Consider the following 15457-nt stretch of genomic DNA (forward strand, 5'->3'; position numbering starts at 1 on the left):
GCTTGTTTTGATCCCTATACAGCTGCTGCTGTTTCAACTTATAACAACAAACTCAAGAAAACACAAAGGTTGCTATTGTTAGGCAGTGGTAGTGAGGAACAATTTTCTCCTCCTCACTACAATGTTTCACTACCTCGGCAGACAAGACGTGCAACATCAAACAAGTGCAAATATTGCACTTATATATCAATATATCAATGTTGTACAAATTTAGCATTCAATCACATTACTTTTTCCTCTAATTTTCTCTACAATACCACCCCACATACTCTCCCCATTTTTCTGCCGCACAATTCTGTCCATACATCTGCACAAGGCTGTGCCTAGTCACTTATACCCCTACCTACGCGTACATATTACCTCAACTACCTTGTACCCCCGCACATTGACTTGGTATCAGTACTCCTGGTATAAAGCCTCGTTATTGTTATTTTATTGTGTTACTATTTCCTTTTTTTACTTAGCAAATGTTTCTTGCTTTTTAACTCTGCATTGTTGGAAAGGGTTCATAAATCAACATTATGCGGTAAAGTCTCCAACAGTTGTATTCGGCACACATGACAAATAACATTTGATTTGACATCAGAGATGACAGGCATTTCCCAACCTGCTCTCATGGTCGGCCCTACTGGGCCCAAAGTCATCACAGTTAACGGTGTGTAAAGAGAGACTTGGCGGGTGGTCGAGATTAGAGGTAGAACGGGTTTGGTGTGCCAGCGGGGTCTCACCACTGAACTCCGTCTCCTACTCACGGGGTAAACCTTTTAGCACACACGCCAGTCTCAGCGAGGTCACACCGAGGTCTCTAGCCTTTCACACGTCAACTGCTAATGAGGCCTCTAAAACTGAGAGGAAGGTGAAGAGAGTCTGACCTCCATTCAGGAACCTCAGCTTGGGGGGAAACTGGTACAGTACTTTGTCCAAATGAATAAAGACATGGAAACATTTTTTTTAAATGTAGGCTGTGTGAGTGAGGGGTTTTGGACACACAGTAGATTAGTGATGCATGAGGTGGCCCAAAAATGTTAGGTCAAAACATTAGCAAAGAAAAACGCTGTCTGGCCGTTGTATGTTAAACGTTTCATATGGAAAAGACATGGTTACAAAAAATATGCTGTATTTTACCAAATCCGTTCCCTCTGACTGAATTTTAAAATCGAGTCTTCCGCAACTGCATTTCCTGTAATTGAACCATAAAATGAGTTTCGATCAATTGTGCACACTGATAAATCCAGTCCAATTCAGATTGGAATTTTACAATTCGTACACATTCAGGTCAATGTAGTTAAAAATATAACTAACCCCCTCCTCATACAGTATAAAAATGACATAACTATTATGAAGTAATGTCCTCTGTAGCTGAAATGATATCCCAGGGTTATAGAGGAGGACAGTAAGAACACCATGAATACCATAATAGAGTGGTATGACAGATCTCATTTTTTATTGAGGAGAGTCGAGTTGGGCTTTCCATTTTAGAAAATAAAACCAATAACAATATTACAAATAATGAAATTGTTACATCATTCACAGGATTACAGTCAATGTACATTTATACAGAAATACAGGACCTCCCACATCAGTCACAGTGGTCAGGGCCGGCACTGGTCTACGAGGGCTACAACAGGCCAGGGGAGACAGGGCCATCCCCAGCCTGTCTTCACCAACAGCCAGAGAGGTGGGAGATAGGGGTGGAAGGGGGAAGTTGGGGGATAAGACAACTCAAGGAACATAAGGACATTTGTCACAACTAGACTGCTATTAGCCACTGTGTCAGCAGAGGGAGCTCTAACGCTTTACACAAAAGAGATATCCACAGGAGCCATTTTCTATACACTCTGAACTGACTGCCACAAAGACAGGCAGGCAGAGTGCTGCTCGAGACATATTTGGATGGTGCACAAACACAGACCAACGAGTATGAGCAGGCACAGCTTGTGTTTATGCACACTGTCATGTCATTCTAACACTGAGACATAACGGTTTCCGTCCGTCCTTAAAAAAATTGGAACACCGAATGGAAATTGTTCTTTGCGTCCACAGTGCATTGAATCAACATCTCAGATACATTGGTTTTGTTTTGATTCATAAATAAAAGAGGGGGGGATTGTTATGTGTTACTTATCATGACATTGACAGTAAAACATCAACAGTATCTGCAGATACAAGCCATTGAAACAAAGACCAGAGTTTTAGATGTACAAAACAGCAGAGGACAGAGTTCTGTGATACTAGATTCCAAACAAAGACCCTTACTGTAACAAACAGATGTATTCTGGTCTCAATGCTATTATATCATTATTATGCACTTTAGACATCATTCCTCCATCTGTCTCATGAGCCTGGACATTGAAAAAGGAGAGAACAAAGTATATGCCCTGCACTGTTAAATAATATGCAACGATGGTAGCCAAATGTTATATTTTCTTTTATTAACGGAGCAGACGTTTGAGACATTTTCTTCCTCATGGAAAATGTAAACATAGAAACACCGATAAGTGCTTTGAAGAAGTGTACATTTACTGTCTTTAAAATGTCTGTTATTTCAGTGGTCTTGGGGGAGAAAAAAAATACACTATCATTCAACAAAAAAGCGATGTGTGGTTTTTATTCTATTTTAGCTTATTACTCGTCTTCAACGAGCTGCAAAATCTCACCAACGGCAAAATCTCACCAATGCAAAAATGTCCTTGATGCAATCTATGTATAAAGTAACCCATTTACAGTACTTAGGGTGGTGCTTTAAACACTTGCATTGTACACCAGAGAGAACTATCCAGTGAGATAATGACCATCATGGATTCACACAGCAAAGTCTAAAAAATGTTACAATGTGGGAATAATCTTCTCTGAACTAAACCCATCATAATCGCACCAGATTGATCAATCACTTACAATAGGTCCATTACAACAGGCCAATAGGGCGACTGTGCCAAGGGGTTTTATCAGAAGGGCGGGGCTATGAAACCAGTACCACTGAGCTGTACTTTTCTAAAAGGAGGCTATCAATGTCTTAAAAATAAAAGGAAGAGGGATGACAGCTTTTTCTGTGGCCAATAGCAAAGGATAGCTCTGGATGAACTATCGGTATATAAACAAGGTTTCTTTGTGCCATTAGGTCCCGAGGCAGAATAAATAAATACATTACACAGTGCTTTCAGCAGTCACCATGGCCCCACACTGTGCAACCAATAAACATGTGTTGACTCAACTCCTTATGAATCTAGCTGCTCTGAACAGAAGTACCTCACCAAACCTACGCTTCCAAGAGCGATGCAATAAAAGAAAACCACTTTATTACTACCTATATTTATGTTCCTCTCGCTCTAAATACGAGTCCACCATTACTGAATGTTTTAGTTCATCTCATCCTAACAACAATGTCCTAGTAATGTATTTTTGATTGAACGTCACACGGAAGCACACTTTGTTTACACACCACTCTTTTAATCACTTGATTATCACCTTAATCACCTTCCTATGACTATCACCGTCTTCAGCACAAATACTAGTGCTGTGCTGCAGGGCCTGCTTTCTTGAACATATATTGCCACTGCTTGTTCTGACAGTGGGATATCTGTCTATATCTTGGGAAGACTGACTCAGGCTGCCTGGGCTTAACTGAATATCACTGAGGTGCCCTTAAATATTAAAGTGTTGTGCAATGGAAAGGAAGAAAGTACTTTGTGAGCTCTTTTTGAAAGGAAACTGCACGGTCGCATCAGTGACAGTTGGGTCACAGAATCGCTGCCCCTTTTAATCTGGGCAGTGACTAATAGAGTGATGCACTTCCTGCTGTTTCATCTGTCATGGAGTCTGCACGGGAATATGCATGGTGACGCACAGAAATGTTGACGGAAAACTAAAGGGGGGATGATATTACAGAAGCTGGATCAAAACCTCAATGCTCCTGCCCACGTTTATTAAGACTCTGGGCGGCTATGTGGGTTAGTGGGTGGAATGAAATGGGGACTAACTGACAGACGAGAGCAAAGGCAGAATTTCACGCTTTCTGTGTTTAAGGGTCTAATGCTAAGGCCTACATAGGACACCTCTCCTGTTCTGCTCAGACAGCAAAGTGCCTTAAAACGGACAGCGGACACCTGATGATGTATATGGAAGAATGACCTTTTGTGGAAGAACCTCTGCTTACATAGCCACCTGCTGTGAAACCAGTACGGGGCCCACAGGTTGTGTGTTATCTACATAAATTCAGTCTGGTCTGTCAACATGACAACATGCAGAGCAATGGATCTGGAAAAGCAGAGCACAGACAACAGTGGGAGGAGAAGAGTGGTAGATCTGAGGCATGTGTTTAGCTCTGAGGAGAGATGGAGGGAACCACTGTCTGGCCAGTGGGGCTGTGATCAGGCAGTGGACTCCCACTAGGAATGGACATGTCTGACCAGCTGGAGCTCCATGTCTGGCTCCTCAGTCTGTATTGAGTACTGAGCCTGTCTCAGTGGATCTGCCCATTAGGAGCTCTGCAGTAGTGATGTAAACTCCGTGTTTTACCATCTCTGGGGAATCCATGGATTTTAACTAACACAGACCAATCAGGCTCCCTAACCCCTCAAACAACACATCGGCCACAACAACAAAGCCAATGATAGACAGCTCTCCGTTCACCAGGCAGTTTTTCACAGAAGCCATACAGTAAATGCAATACGTATCTATAAAATGAAAGTAGATGTCTCAAGGACTCCAGTTATCTACAATTTGTGAGCACCAACATAATAATGATGTCCTAAAATTCCAAAAGAGCATGGAAGATCCAGATAGTCATCCATTGTCCAGTATGATCTGCGTTCACATACCCTGCCAAGAGACTACTTGGAAAAGCTGTCAATCATCCACGATGTTCAATAATAATAATACAAATATGCGTAAAATAATCCACTATCCCATGCTAATGTTACTGCCCTGTTGTGAAAAGATTTGTCCGTGACCGTACCAATGTTTGGGTGTTAAAACCCGAACACTTCAATGTAAAATTATTTTAAAAGGAAAACAATTTGGAAGAAAAAAGCTAAATATAATGTAAGCGCATTATATTTTGTAAAGTATAACAAATCAAACCTCTGTGAAATCAATCATTAACTCAGCATGCGATCAAACACTACCCCCTCAGCTTTGGGAGCCGTTGCTTTGTACCACCGAGCACATTTAGCAACACGCACGCACGCATACACACACACACATACACCCATGCACCAGACATGCATGCATACACACACACACATATACACCCATGCACCAGACACGCATGCATACACACACACATATACACCCATGCACCAGACACGCATGCATACACACACACACATATACACCCATGCACCAGGCACGCACGCAGACACACACACACATATACACCCATGCACCAGACACACGCACGCAGACACAAACACACATATACACCCATGCTCCAGGCACGCACGCAGACACACACACACATATACACCCATGCTCCAGGCACGCACGCAGACACAAACACACATATACACCCATGCACCAGGCACGCACGCAGACACACACACACATATACACCCATGCACCAGACACACGCACGCAGACACAAACACACATATACACCCATGCACCAGGCACGCACGCAGACACACACACACATATACACCCATGCACCAGACACACGCACGCAGACACAAACACACATATACACCCATGCACCAGGCACGCACGCAGACACACACACACATATACACCCATGCACCAGACACACGCACGCAGACACAAACACACATATACACCCATGCACCAGACACACGCACGCAGACACAAACACACATATACACCCATGCTCCAGACACGCACGCAGACACACACACACAAACACACGGTGAAGCTGAAAACACAGGGAAACCTCAAGACAATGTGAGGACCAAAACATATGCGCACTCCTTGCACTCCTTCTACGTAAACACTATACATCCATGGAGGAAGTACTGTATGTTTGCTGCTTATTACACTGATTCTTCAAAGTCCACAACTAACATTTTGCCCCCAAAAATCAAATAACAACAGATAAAAACCTCCCTATAGTCACCCTAAGAAAAATGTAAATCCATCACTTCCAGGTATTAGTAACTATGTCCGGCTCATAGTGATCACATCACAGTCCCAATGTCATGTGCATCTGATGTGTACAGGATCTTGACGTCATCATGACATCATCTGAGGTACACAGGGACGATGTTCCATTTGGCAGGTTATGTTAATATTGAAAAAATAAAAAATTTCCCATGGTGAGAGGAAGCATGGTGAGAGAGAATCTTCATCACAATTTTCACACAGAAAAGGAAATGACTTTATATGAGAAAATGTATTTTTGATTACATTTCTTTACTTTTGAATTGGTAGATAACTGAATGTCTTTTATTTGTTCATGTCAGTAGTTTCTGCCAGGTCCATTTCATGGTGCTCACACTGATATTACGTCCCAAATCAAAGACACAGGAATAGATCGAGTTCCTCAGTCTCTTCTGCTGTTTGCCTTCAGGGAGGCAGCAAATATTTATGTTGCATTTCTGTTTCTGAAGTCAGTTCACCTAGTTTACAAAGAATATATCTGATTAATTTTGAGAGTGTTGGTCTTAAATCACCCAGTTTTCATTGTCTTCTTGTCTGTGGCCCTTTTTAAAGGGTAGCCTTTCTAGTCATTTCACCTAGCTTACAATTGTATACCATCTATAGACTCCTAGAGTTCTTAACTTTTTTTTCTTTACAAAATTCTTTACAAAATTCTTAAAACAAACGTAAAAGTTCAACGTAAATAAAATAAAAAAAAACATGGGTGGAAGATGCTAGTAGAAATGTGTCTCTGGTCAGTAACCTCTCATGATCCTGGTTCCAAGATGGACGGTTGTGAGCCACGTTGATTGACGTCTGGTCATTTAGACATGCTGGCCACAACCTTCCAAAGCTGATCCCGAAGGTTGAGGGGACATTGGATGAGGGCATAGAGGAGGACAGGAGAGGGATTGGAAGGGGGGGACCAGGGATGGACGGTAGTCTGGTAGGAAACCCAGGTTCACGGTCAAGCAAAAACATATCCACTCCATCCGTGCACCCAGGGTCCTGCATCCCAATCCCCTCTCCTCTGCTCTGCTCTCCTCCGCTCCACTCTGGATGGTCAAACTTCCACAGACTGGATCTGGTTCATGGAGGCACGCATCATCTGCACACTGTTCAGGATCTTCTTCTGGTGGCCTGCTAACGTTACACCCACACTCAGGATGTCACTGTGGCAGGAGACACAACCACAGGAGTCAGGAGAAAGCCATCACAGAAGACACAACAGGTTTTATGGAACAAGTCACATGGCATAAGCCAAGGTAAACTCAACAAGTTAGATCAAGGTTAATTTCTGGGCCCCAGTCTGCCAAATTCCGAATTCTGTCCAGGCATGACCGCTTACAGTACTAACTCTGTTGGTTGAACAACTTCTTCCATTCAGGAAACAAAGGAACACCTTTCTTTCCTAACCTTAACCCTATGGACTGATGTGTCTTATTGGTTTAAGTATTGTAACCAGAGATGTGGTTGGACATTTAAAAAAACAGACTTACGTGGCTCAGATTTCCAATGTGACTTTAGGAGGAGATTAAGAGATATAGATAGAAGACAATAAGCAGAGTAATGTGTACCTTATTTACTAAACAGACCTTGAATAGTCTCTATCTGCTAATAAATGTTGTCTATGTCTTTATTAAGTCTACTGAGGCAGGAATGTATTCCTAAACATCACTATGCCTGTTCATTCTCCTATATCTATTATGTAATTTAACTGTTGTATAAGAAACCTGGCAGCCACATGGCCAGAGTCTGTACTCTGTTCTAGCTCAGAGCAGTTGTACTGCACCGTTATTATCTCTTAATGACATATAGTGAGAGACAGATTTATGATGAGCCAGGGGCTGAGCCTGGCAGTCACCCAGACTTTAAGGTATGAGACTGTCCAGGAACAGCCCACCTGCCTCGCTTCAACCTCATCCTTATCATCCTTATTAGAAACACAGGTCTGGGATCGGCACTTACTCCATCGTCATCTGGGAAACCACATCAAAGCTGGTGAAGTCAGCGTTGGCAAAGTTGTCTTTGTACTGGCCCATCTTGATGGCATCCAGCCACTCGTCCACTGTGCTGAAGCTGGAGAAGTCTGGAACACTGCGGTCCAGGAGAGGAAGATGGACACTGGGGAAGATACATATACTAAGAGTCAAACACAGCTCTAGAGACACTGTCATAACTCTCTCACCTCTATGATGGCAATCAGTACGTTTGGAACAGACACAAGAGTGGAGAGCCTACACTAGATTAGTTTTAAGGACAAAACAAAGTAGCCTTGGCATCATCTACTGGAAGCCATTTTTTAGAGTTGATTTCTTATAAAATGTTCTTTCCAAATGGAGTGACAGGCTTAGAAGAGCCAGCCCTCTGGGCCCAGAAGTCAATTCTAACGTTTATTCCACGTTGGTGCAATTTCATTGAAATGATGTGGAAAGAACATTGATTCAACCAGTGTTCCCAGTGGGAGTATCCACACAGTTTCAGTGGAAAATCTAAGTCTCTATTCTACACACCATTAAAAATGAAAATATAGCATAGGATATATGGATTTCAGTATATTTTAGCATCCATAGGAATCTGACACCCAGGGAAAATGTACTTGAAAATGTTTTTTATTTTTTTATTGTGCAACTGCTTTAAATCATAATTTGCCTAAAGCATTCATGGAAATGACTTGATCTATGAAACCAATGGATTTTATTTACATAACCACTCGGGGCCAAAAGAAACAGGAGACAGCGTTTGGTTGAAATAAATTGTACCATGAATATCAAAAGTGTAACCAAAAATGGAATTGTTTTTCCATCTTTGAAGTCAATTGCACTACATCCTCCTGGAAATATGAAAGTAGTATTTAAGCCCAATCCTGGATATTGTGATGACTGGCCAAGAGAGACAGGGGAACACTTTCATTCAAACACACTAATAGACAGACAGACAGATAAACCCACAGATAAACTGACGGAGATCTAAGGAGAGCGTGCTAACTGTTCCACTCACCCTGATGACAGAGGGGTCATGGCCTTCAGACTGTTGGGGTTGCGGATCATCTTGTCCAGGTTGTTGACAATCTGGCTGAACTTGGGCCGGTTGTTACGGTCCTTCTGCCAGCAGTCCAGCATGAGCTGGTGCAGGGCACTAGGGCAGTCCATGGGAGGGGGCAGCCGATAGTCCTGCTCTATGGCATTGATCACCTGCAGGGGGAGATACAGATCTCTAAGGGTTGCTATGAGGCTCTACGAGGAGGAGGAGGAGGAGGAGGAGAGAGACGACAATCCCATAGTAGAGCATCCTTTCAGAATTCTCAGTGTTATACAAGTCAAAACTGTAGCACACATGCCCACACACATACCTAATCCTACACACATTATTGCATTAACACTAAGTCGGAAATGACCACCATTACAATTTAGACATTGTTTTGTCTTGGCTGCATACTTACTGTACCAGTTAAGTGTTACACTAAAGTATCAGTCTAATACCAATGGCTCCTCACATCTGTGCAGTCTGTGGCAGCAGTGACTTATTCTCAGTCAGTCTGGCATCAAGAGCCTTTAGAAATTATGTACAGTATTGTTCCTGCCATACAAATATCTAAGTCAGAGCCTGGTCCCAGATCCATTTGTTCTGTTTTGCTAACTCTATGGTCATTGTCATACCAAAAAGGTCTAATTTGAGACTAAGAGTGGCTGTGGTGATGTTGGTGGTGGGCGAGAGATCAGGGAGTTGATGCCTGGCTAAGAGTGGGGAACGACCAGCTCAGAGGAGGGTTCTGATGAGGACCCACGATCCTCTGCTCATTATCACTGACATTATGGAGCTTCATTCAGACCCAGATTAATCTCATTCAGAGGCCTCCCTCCCAACCAAGATGCTGATGGAGTAGAAACACTATCTGAAGACGCTAATAAGATAACCGTCGAGCTCCTCAGTCCCTCTTAGGGCATTAGCGTTCACACTTTCAATTTGAAACTATTTTCATTATCTCTCTCCCCATAATTTGCTCTCTTCTCCATCACCCAGAGGGAGCCTGGAAACAGAGGCTCCAGTCAAGAGCAGGAATAGTCTGCGGAGCGTTGCCTTGCATTCCAAATCATCTTATTATCGCTCTGTGGTAACTGGGGGGCTTTCATATTAAACCCAGGTTAGAAAGTTGCTGTTAAGCCAGGGGAAGAAAACCACCATGACAAAATGGATCTCTATGGGGGTTCACAGAGAGGTAATAACATTCAAGAACAATTGTCTGTATATAATCAGCCTTTGTTTGAATAAAAAGGAAATATTTGATGCCAGGCTATTTATTTCTAGTATTTCTGCTTGACGAATTATACAAATTATACATAAAGGACTATACATACGTCTTGATTGGTCATGTCCCAGTAAGGTCTCTCTCCATAGGACATGACTTCCCACATGACGATGCCATAGCTCCAGACATCACTGGCGGATGTGAACTTCCTGTATTGGATTGCTTCAGGGGCTGTCCATCGGATAGGAATCTTCCCTCCCTGAGAAACACAACACAATGAGGGAGCAATCTTATAGAGGGAACTGAGACGGAAACCTGATCGTCACAGTGTCCTGGCTCTACAGAGAAAGATTACTCACAGTAACAATACTCTCTAATCCCAACTGGGAGATGGATATAGCTAAACTCCTGGGACTGGATGTGTGTGATATGGAAACCCATAAAAGGGGAGGAGAGGGCATGTGCGTGCGTTGCCTATGTGTGTGAGTGTGCAAGTGTGGATGCACACACGTGTATGTGTGTGGTGTTTGCAGTAAGGTTATGGTACACACCAGGGCGCTGGTGTAGGTGGGGTCTGACGTGTCGTCCTCCAGAAAACGGGACAGGCCGAAGTCAGACACCTTGCAGACCAAGTTGCTGTTGACCAGGATGTTGCGTGCGGCTAGGTCGCGGTGGACGTAGTTCATGTCGGCCAGGTACTTCATGCCAGAGGCGATGCCACGCAGCATGCCCACCAGCTGGATCACCGTGAACTGACCGTCGTTTTGCTGCAAGAAAAAAGGATGACATTATATTACAATATGATACATCCCCAGGGGCCTCTGTGGGCTACGGTTGAATAGATGTGGCTATAGGATGAGCTGGGCTGGGCTAAGCTTGGTCTGGTTGGCTGCAGCTGTTCTCCTTCCTGGATTGGCCAAGGCATTACCCCATAGGGGAGTGTCTGGATCTGGCCTGCAGCTGTGCCTCCAACTGTGCACACCTGCACCTTCACCACCCACTACGAGGACCAGAGATCCACTAGGGAATATCCGGGAGGATCATGATGAGAGATGAGAGAGCATGAGCGTTGACAGACAGGCCCAGTATAGTATCATGGCCCAGGGATGGGGTGGGGACACAGATGGATCACAGACGGACTAGGTCTGGCTGTGTATTCATCTGGGCATGTTCCCGGCCTATGGTTAGCCAGATCCTCTAGCCTGTGTCTCTGTGTCTCTTCCAAACACTTTTCTGCTCATTAGCAGAGCAGGAATTTCTCTTCACGTCCACCAGCTCCTCATGTACCACAGCAATTAAGTGTTATGCATTATTCATGAGGCTGAAATGCCTCCCAACTACACAGCTCCTCCTGATCTCTGCATCCCTGCACTGTGTTTGCATACTGTACTTTAATTGGGAAGATTCTTCAACCAAAGTCATTTGGATCTGATTAGCAGATAGAGGTATAATTTATTTATTTTTGATCTTAGGCTAATACATGCTCTGTGCCATTATATGATTCTATCCCAAATCCAGTCAGAATATGTTTTAAATCTTTTTTCCCCCTCATCAATCTACACACAATACAGTATAATGACAAAGCAAAAACAGGCTTTTAGAAATGTTAGCAAATGTATTAAAAAAACTATGAAATAACATATTTACATAATTATTCAGACCCTTTACCCTGGACTGTTGGAGCACCTTTGGCAGCGAGTATAGCCTTGAGTTTTCTTGGGTATGACGCTACACGCATGGCACACCTGTATTTGGGGAGTTTCTCCCATTATTCTCTGCAGATCCTCTCAAGATATGTCAGGTTGGATGGGGAGCGTCGCTGCACAGCTATTTTCAGGTCATTCCAGTGATGTTAGATCGGGTTCCAGTCGGGCTCTGGCTGGACCACTCAAGGACATTCTGAAGCCACTACTGCATTGGCTGTGTGCTTAGGGTCATTGTCCTGTTGGAAGATGAACCTTCGACCCAGTTTGAGGTCCTGAGCACTCTGGAGAAGGATTTCATCAAGGATCTCTCTGTACTTGCACCATTCATCTTTCCCTTGATTCTGACTAGTCTCCCAGTCCCTGCCTCTGAAAAGAATCCTCACAGCATGACGCTGAAAACACCATGCTTCACTGTAGGGATGGTGCCAGGTTTTCTCCACACGTGATACTTGGCATTCAAGCCAAAGATCTCAATCTTGGTTTCATCAGACCAGAGAATATTGTTTCTCATGGTCTGAGAGTCCTTCAGGTGCATTTTGTCAAATTCCAAGCGGACTGTCATGTGCCTTTTACTGAGAAGTGGATTCCGTCTAGCCGCTCTACTATAAAGGCCTCATTGGTGGATGGCTGCAGAAATGGTTGTCAATATCCCCTTCTACGCAGAGGAACTATGGAGCTCTGTCAGAGTGACCATCGGGTTCTTGGTCACCTCCCTGACCAAGGCCCTTCTCCCCAGATTGCTCAGTTTGGCCGGGCAGCCAGCCAGCTCTGGGAAGAGTTTTGGTGGTTCCAAACTTCTTCCATTTAAGAATAACGGAGACCACTGTGTTCTTGGGGATCTTCAATGCTGCAGACATTTTTTGTACCCTTTCCCAGATCTGTGCCTCGACATAATCCTGTGTCGGAGCTCTACCGACAATTCCTTCGACCTCATGGCTTGGTTTTTGCTCTGTCATGCACTGTCAACAGTGGGACCTTTTAAAGACAGGTGTGTGCCTTTCCAAATCATGTCCAAGCTATTTAATTTACAACAGATGGACTCCAATCAAGTTGTATAAACATCTCAAGGATGATCAGTGGAAACAGGATGCATCTGAGCTCAATTTCGAGTCACAGAGAAAAGGGTCTGAATACTTATGTAAATAAGGTATTTATGTTTTTATTTTTAATACATTTGCAAACATTTGAAAAAAAAACTGTTTTCACTTTGTCATTATGGGGTATTTTGTGTAGATTGATGAGGATTTTTATTTAATCAATTTTAGAATAAGTCTGTAACGTAACAAAATGTGGAAAAAGCCAAGGAGTCTGAGTACTTTCCGAATGCATTGTATTTCAGGATGTTGTATATCCATGAATCTGAATTAATTCATGTAAACATTACAGTTTGGAAAACATAGCTTGTCCAAAGAACTTATCCCGGATATGAGGTAAGATACCCTGTCCTGCGGGGCAAGATAAGCCGCCAAATATATGTACTGAATTAAATATGACTACTACGTTTTTAAAACCAAACACAATTCAACAAAATCACAATCGGTATTTTAATCATTTTAAGCATATTTTAACACAGGCTTAACACGAAACAAACATTTTGTACTTTTTGAAACACTTTTGACAGAGACCGGACTCTGTTGTTACCTCTTAACCCAGCAATAATGCCTTGCATTACATCTGTAAAGAAAGCACTTAAAGTTGTTAAACTTGCCATTGGCAAGACCATTGGCTCAACTTACCCCAGGGCAAACATTTTGACTATATTAGCCCACACAGCTACAAGGATGCACTTTCATGCTAGGTTAAGGACCTCATATTGAATCTTATAGAGGCCCCGACTGATGTACAGTGGTTCCTCCTTTAAAAGTTGCATCATACTGAGGCACACCTTGCATGCTGCTGCAGCATTCTGTTGCACGTCATTTAATTCTCAATTTCTTCTGTTACTGCAAGTTATTGCTAGTTTGACCACTAGAGGGCTTCTTTGAAAAGCATTTGATAGTCTTCTGTATTGGCATTACCAGAGAATTGAAAACCTTTTTTGTAATAACATAGTATATGGGATTGATTTTTAGAAACCTGGCTTAATTCATTTGACTAATATTATGATGTTTCTATTCAGAGAAAAACAAAAAACAAAACCCTCCATTAGGATGGATTGGAAAACATGGTGATATACAACGTGACGGTCGGGAGAAGGCGACAGGATTGGAGGATTCTAAATTGTTTGCCTTCATTAGACAACTTTGTACCAATACCGTAAATCAGTGATATTTATTCCCATAGTAATTCTACTTTGGTTTAGATACAAGCATCATGAAACCTCTCGAAACAATAAATGAATTTAAAAATCAGTTTTTTGGACCTAACTTGCTTACCACATTTTCCATGTGATTTTGTCCTTCACATGAAATAATGACCTATTCCTAAATATTTGGACAAATTATTAATTTTGTGTATGGTTTCCTAGAAAGTGTATCAACTTACCCCACTTATCCCTACCATTTCTTCTGGTCATTACATGGCCCTCAACTTTTCCTACTTTCTCTGCTTGTTGTCTCCATCCATCTATTAGATGTGATTGATCTACTCTCATTATCTCGCTTTAGCTCCACCTTGGAGATGCATCACAGCAGCGTAAGCTGCACCGGGAGATGTAGGGGAGCTGATCCTTCAGCTGGCAGCTCCTACCTAAGGTGATCGCCTTAACTGACCCCCTGCTACCTGGCCCTCCTTCACAGAGCGCCACGTCCTAAAGAACTGACGCTGTCAGCAGACGTTGTCATACAGTGAGGAGCCACAGTGATGCTCTGTTGTTTGAAATAAAATGTGATGTCAAAAATGCTTACCACACAGAGACAGAGACACACAACCCTGTCAAATTCAAGAGTTAGTTGGCATACAGTGTCTCGGAGGTCTGAAGCAGAATGCTAATAAAGTTCATGTTTTGCACCTCCAGCAGTAGACAGAGCAGCAGTCGGCTGACAGGAGGATGGCTGCCTCCTTTTTACTGGAGGATTTTGATGTGCATTTTGATCCACAGAGGAAGAGTTTACATCTCGAGTTTATTATATTCTCTAATAGCTCAGAGTTGATACTCGTCAGTTTGCTCTCTTGCCCTGAGTCACGAAAGCCTTACACAGTATGATCCTTTTAGAGGTAAACCATGACAACGGGATGAGGAGTGACGAACCTGGGGCTATAACCGAGGTGGTGGAGGGGATACGTTATCCACGTAGACTGGCTAGCAGCAACATCAGACATATCTAAACATCAACATAGTGATTTATATCAAACAGTAGAAATAGTTGGCTCTTGTTAAATAGATATGTTTTTCTATATTTTATAATTATGCTGTTTTCACTCACAATTGATTTAAAGTGAAGTAAAACTAATGGGGGGAACAAATCCTTTA

The 15457-nt window shown here is 42.8% G+C and overlaps 1 protein-coding gene across 6 annotated transcripts in view; it reads right to left on the reverse strand.

Annotated features, from left to right (window-relative positions):
* Positions 1-5738: 5738 nt before the first annotated feature.
* The window catches only part of LOC124031384 (ephrin type-B receptor 2), a 149632-nt gene continuing 139913 nt past the window's right edge, over positions 5739-15457 (reverse strand). For all 6 annotated transcript variants that reach the window (XM_046342546.1, XM_046342545.1, XM_046342548.1 and 3 more), the window contains exons 12-16: positions 10891-11106; positions 10449-10598; positions 9091-9284; positions 8059-8214; positions 5739-7262 (exon numbers count right to left, since the gene is read on the reverse strand). In XM_046342546.1, coding sequence (XP_046198502.1) covers positions 7154-7262; positions 8059-8214; positions 9091-9284; positions 10449-10598; positions 10891-11106 — 825 coding nt within the window. In that variant the 3' untranslated portion in view covers positions 5739-7153. The remainder of the gene's footprint in view (positions 7263-8058; positions 8215-9090; positions 9285-10448; positions 10599-10890; positions 11107-15457) is intronic.

The sequence above is a fragment of the Oncorhynchus gorbuscha genome, linkage group LG03, assembly GCF_021184085.1.
Source record: "Oncorhynchus gorbuscha isolate QuinsamMale2020 ecotype Even-year linkage group LG03, OgorEven_v1.0, whole genome shotgun sequence".
NCBI lineage: Eukaryota > Metazoa > Chordata > Actinopteri > Salmoniformes > Salmonidae > Oncorhynchus > Oncorhynchus gorbuscha.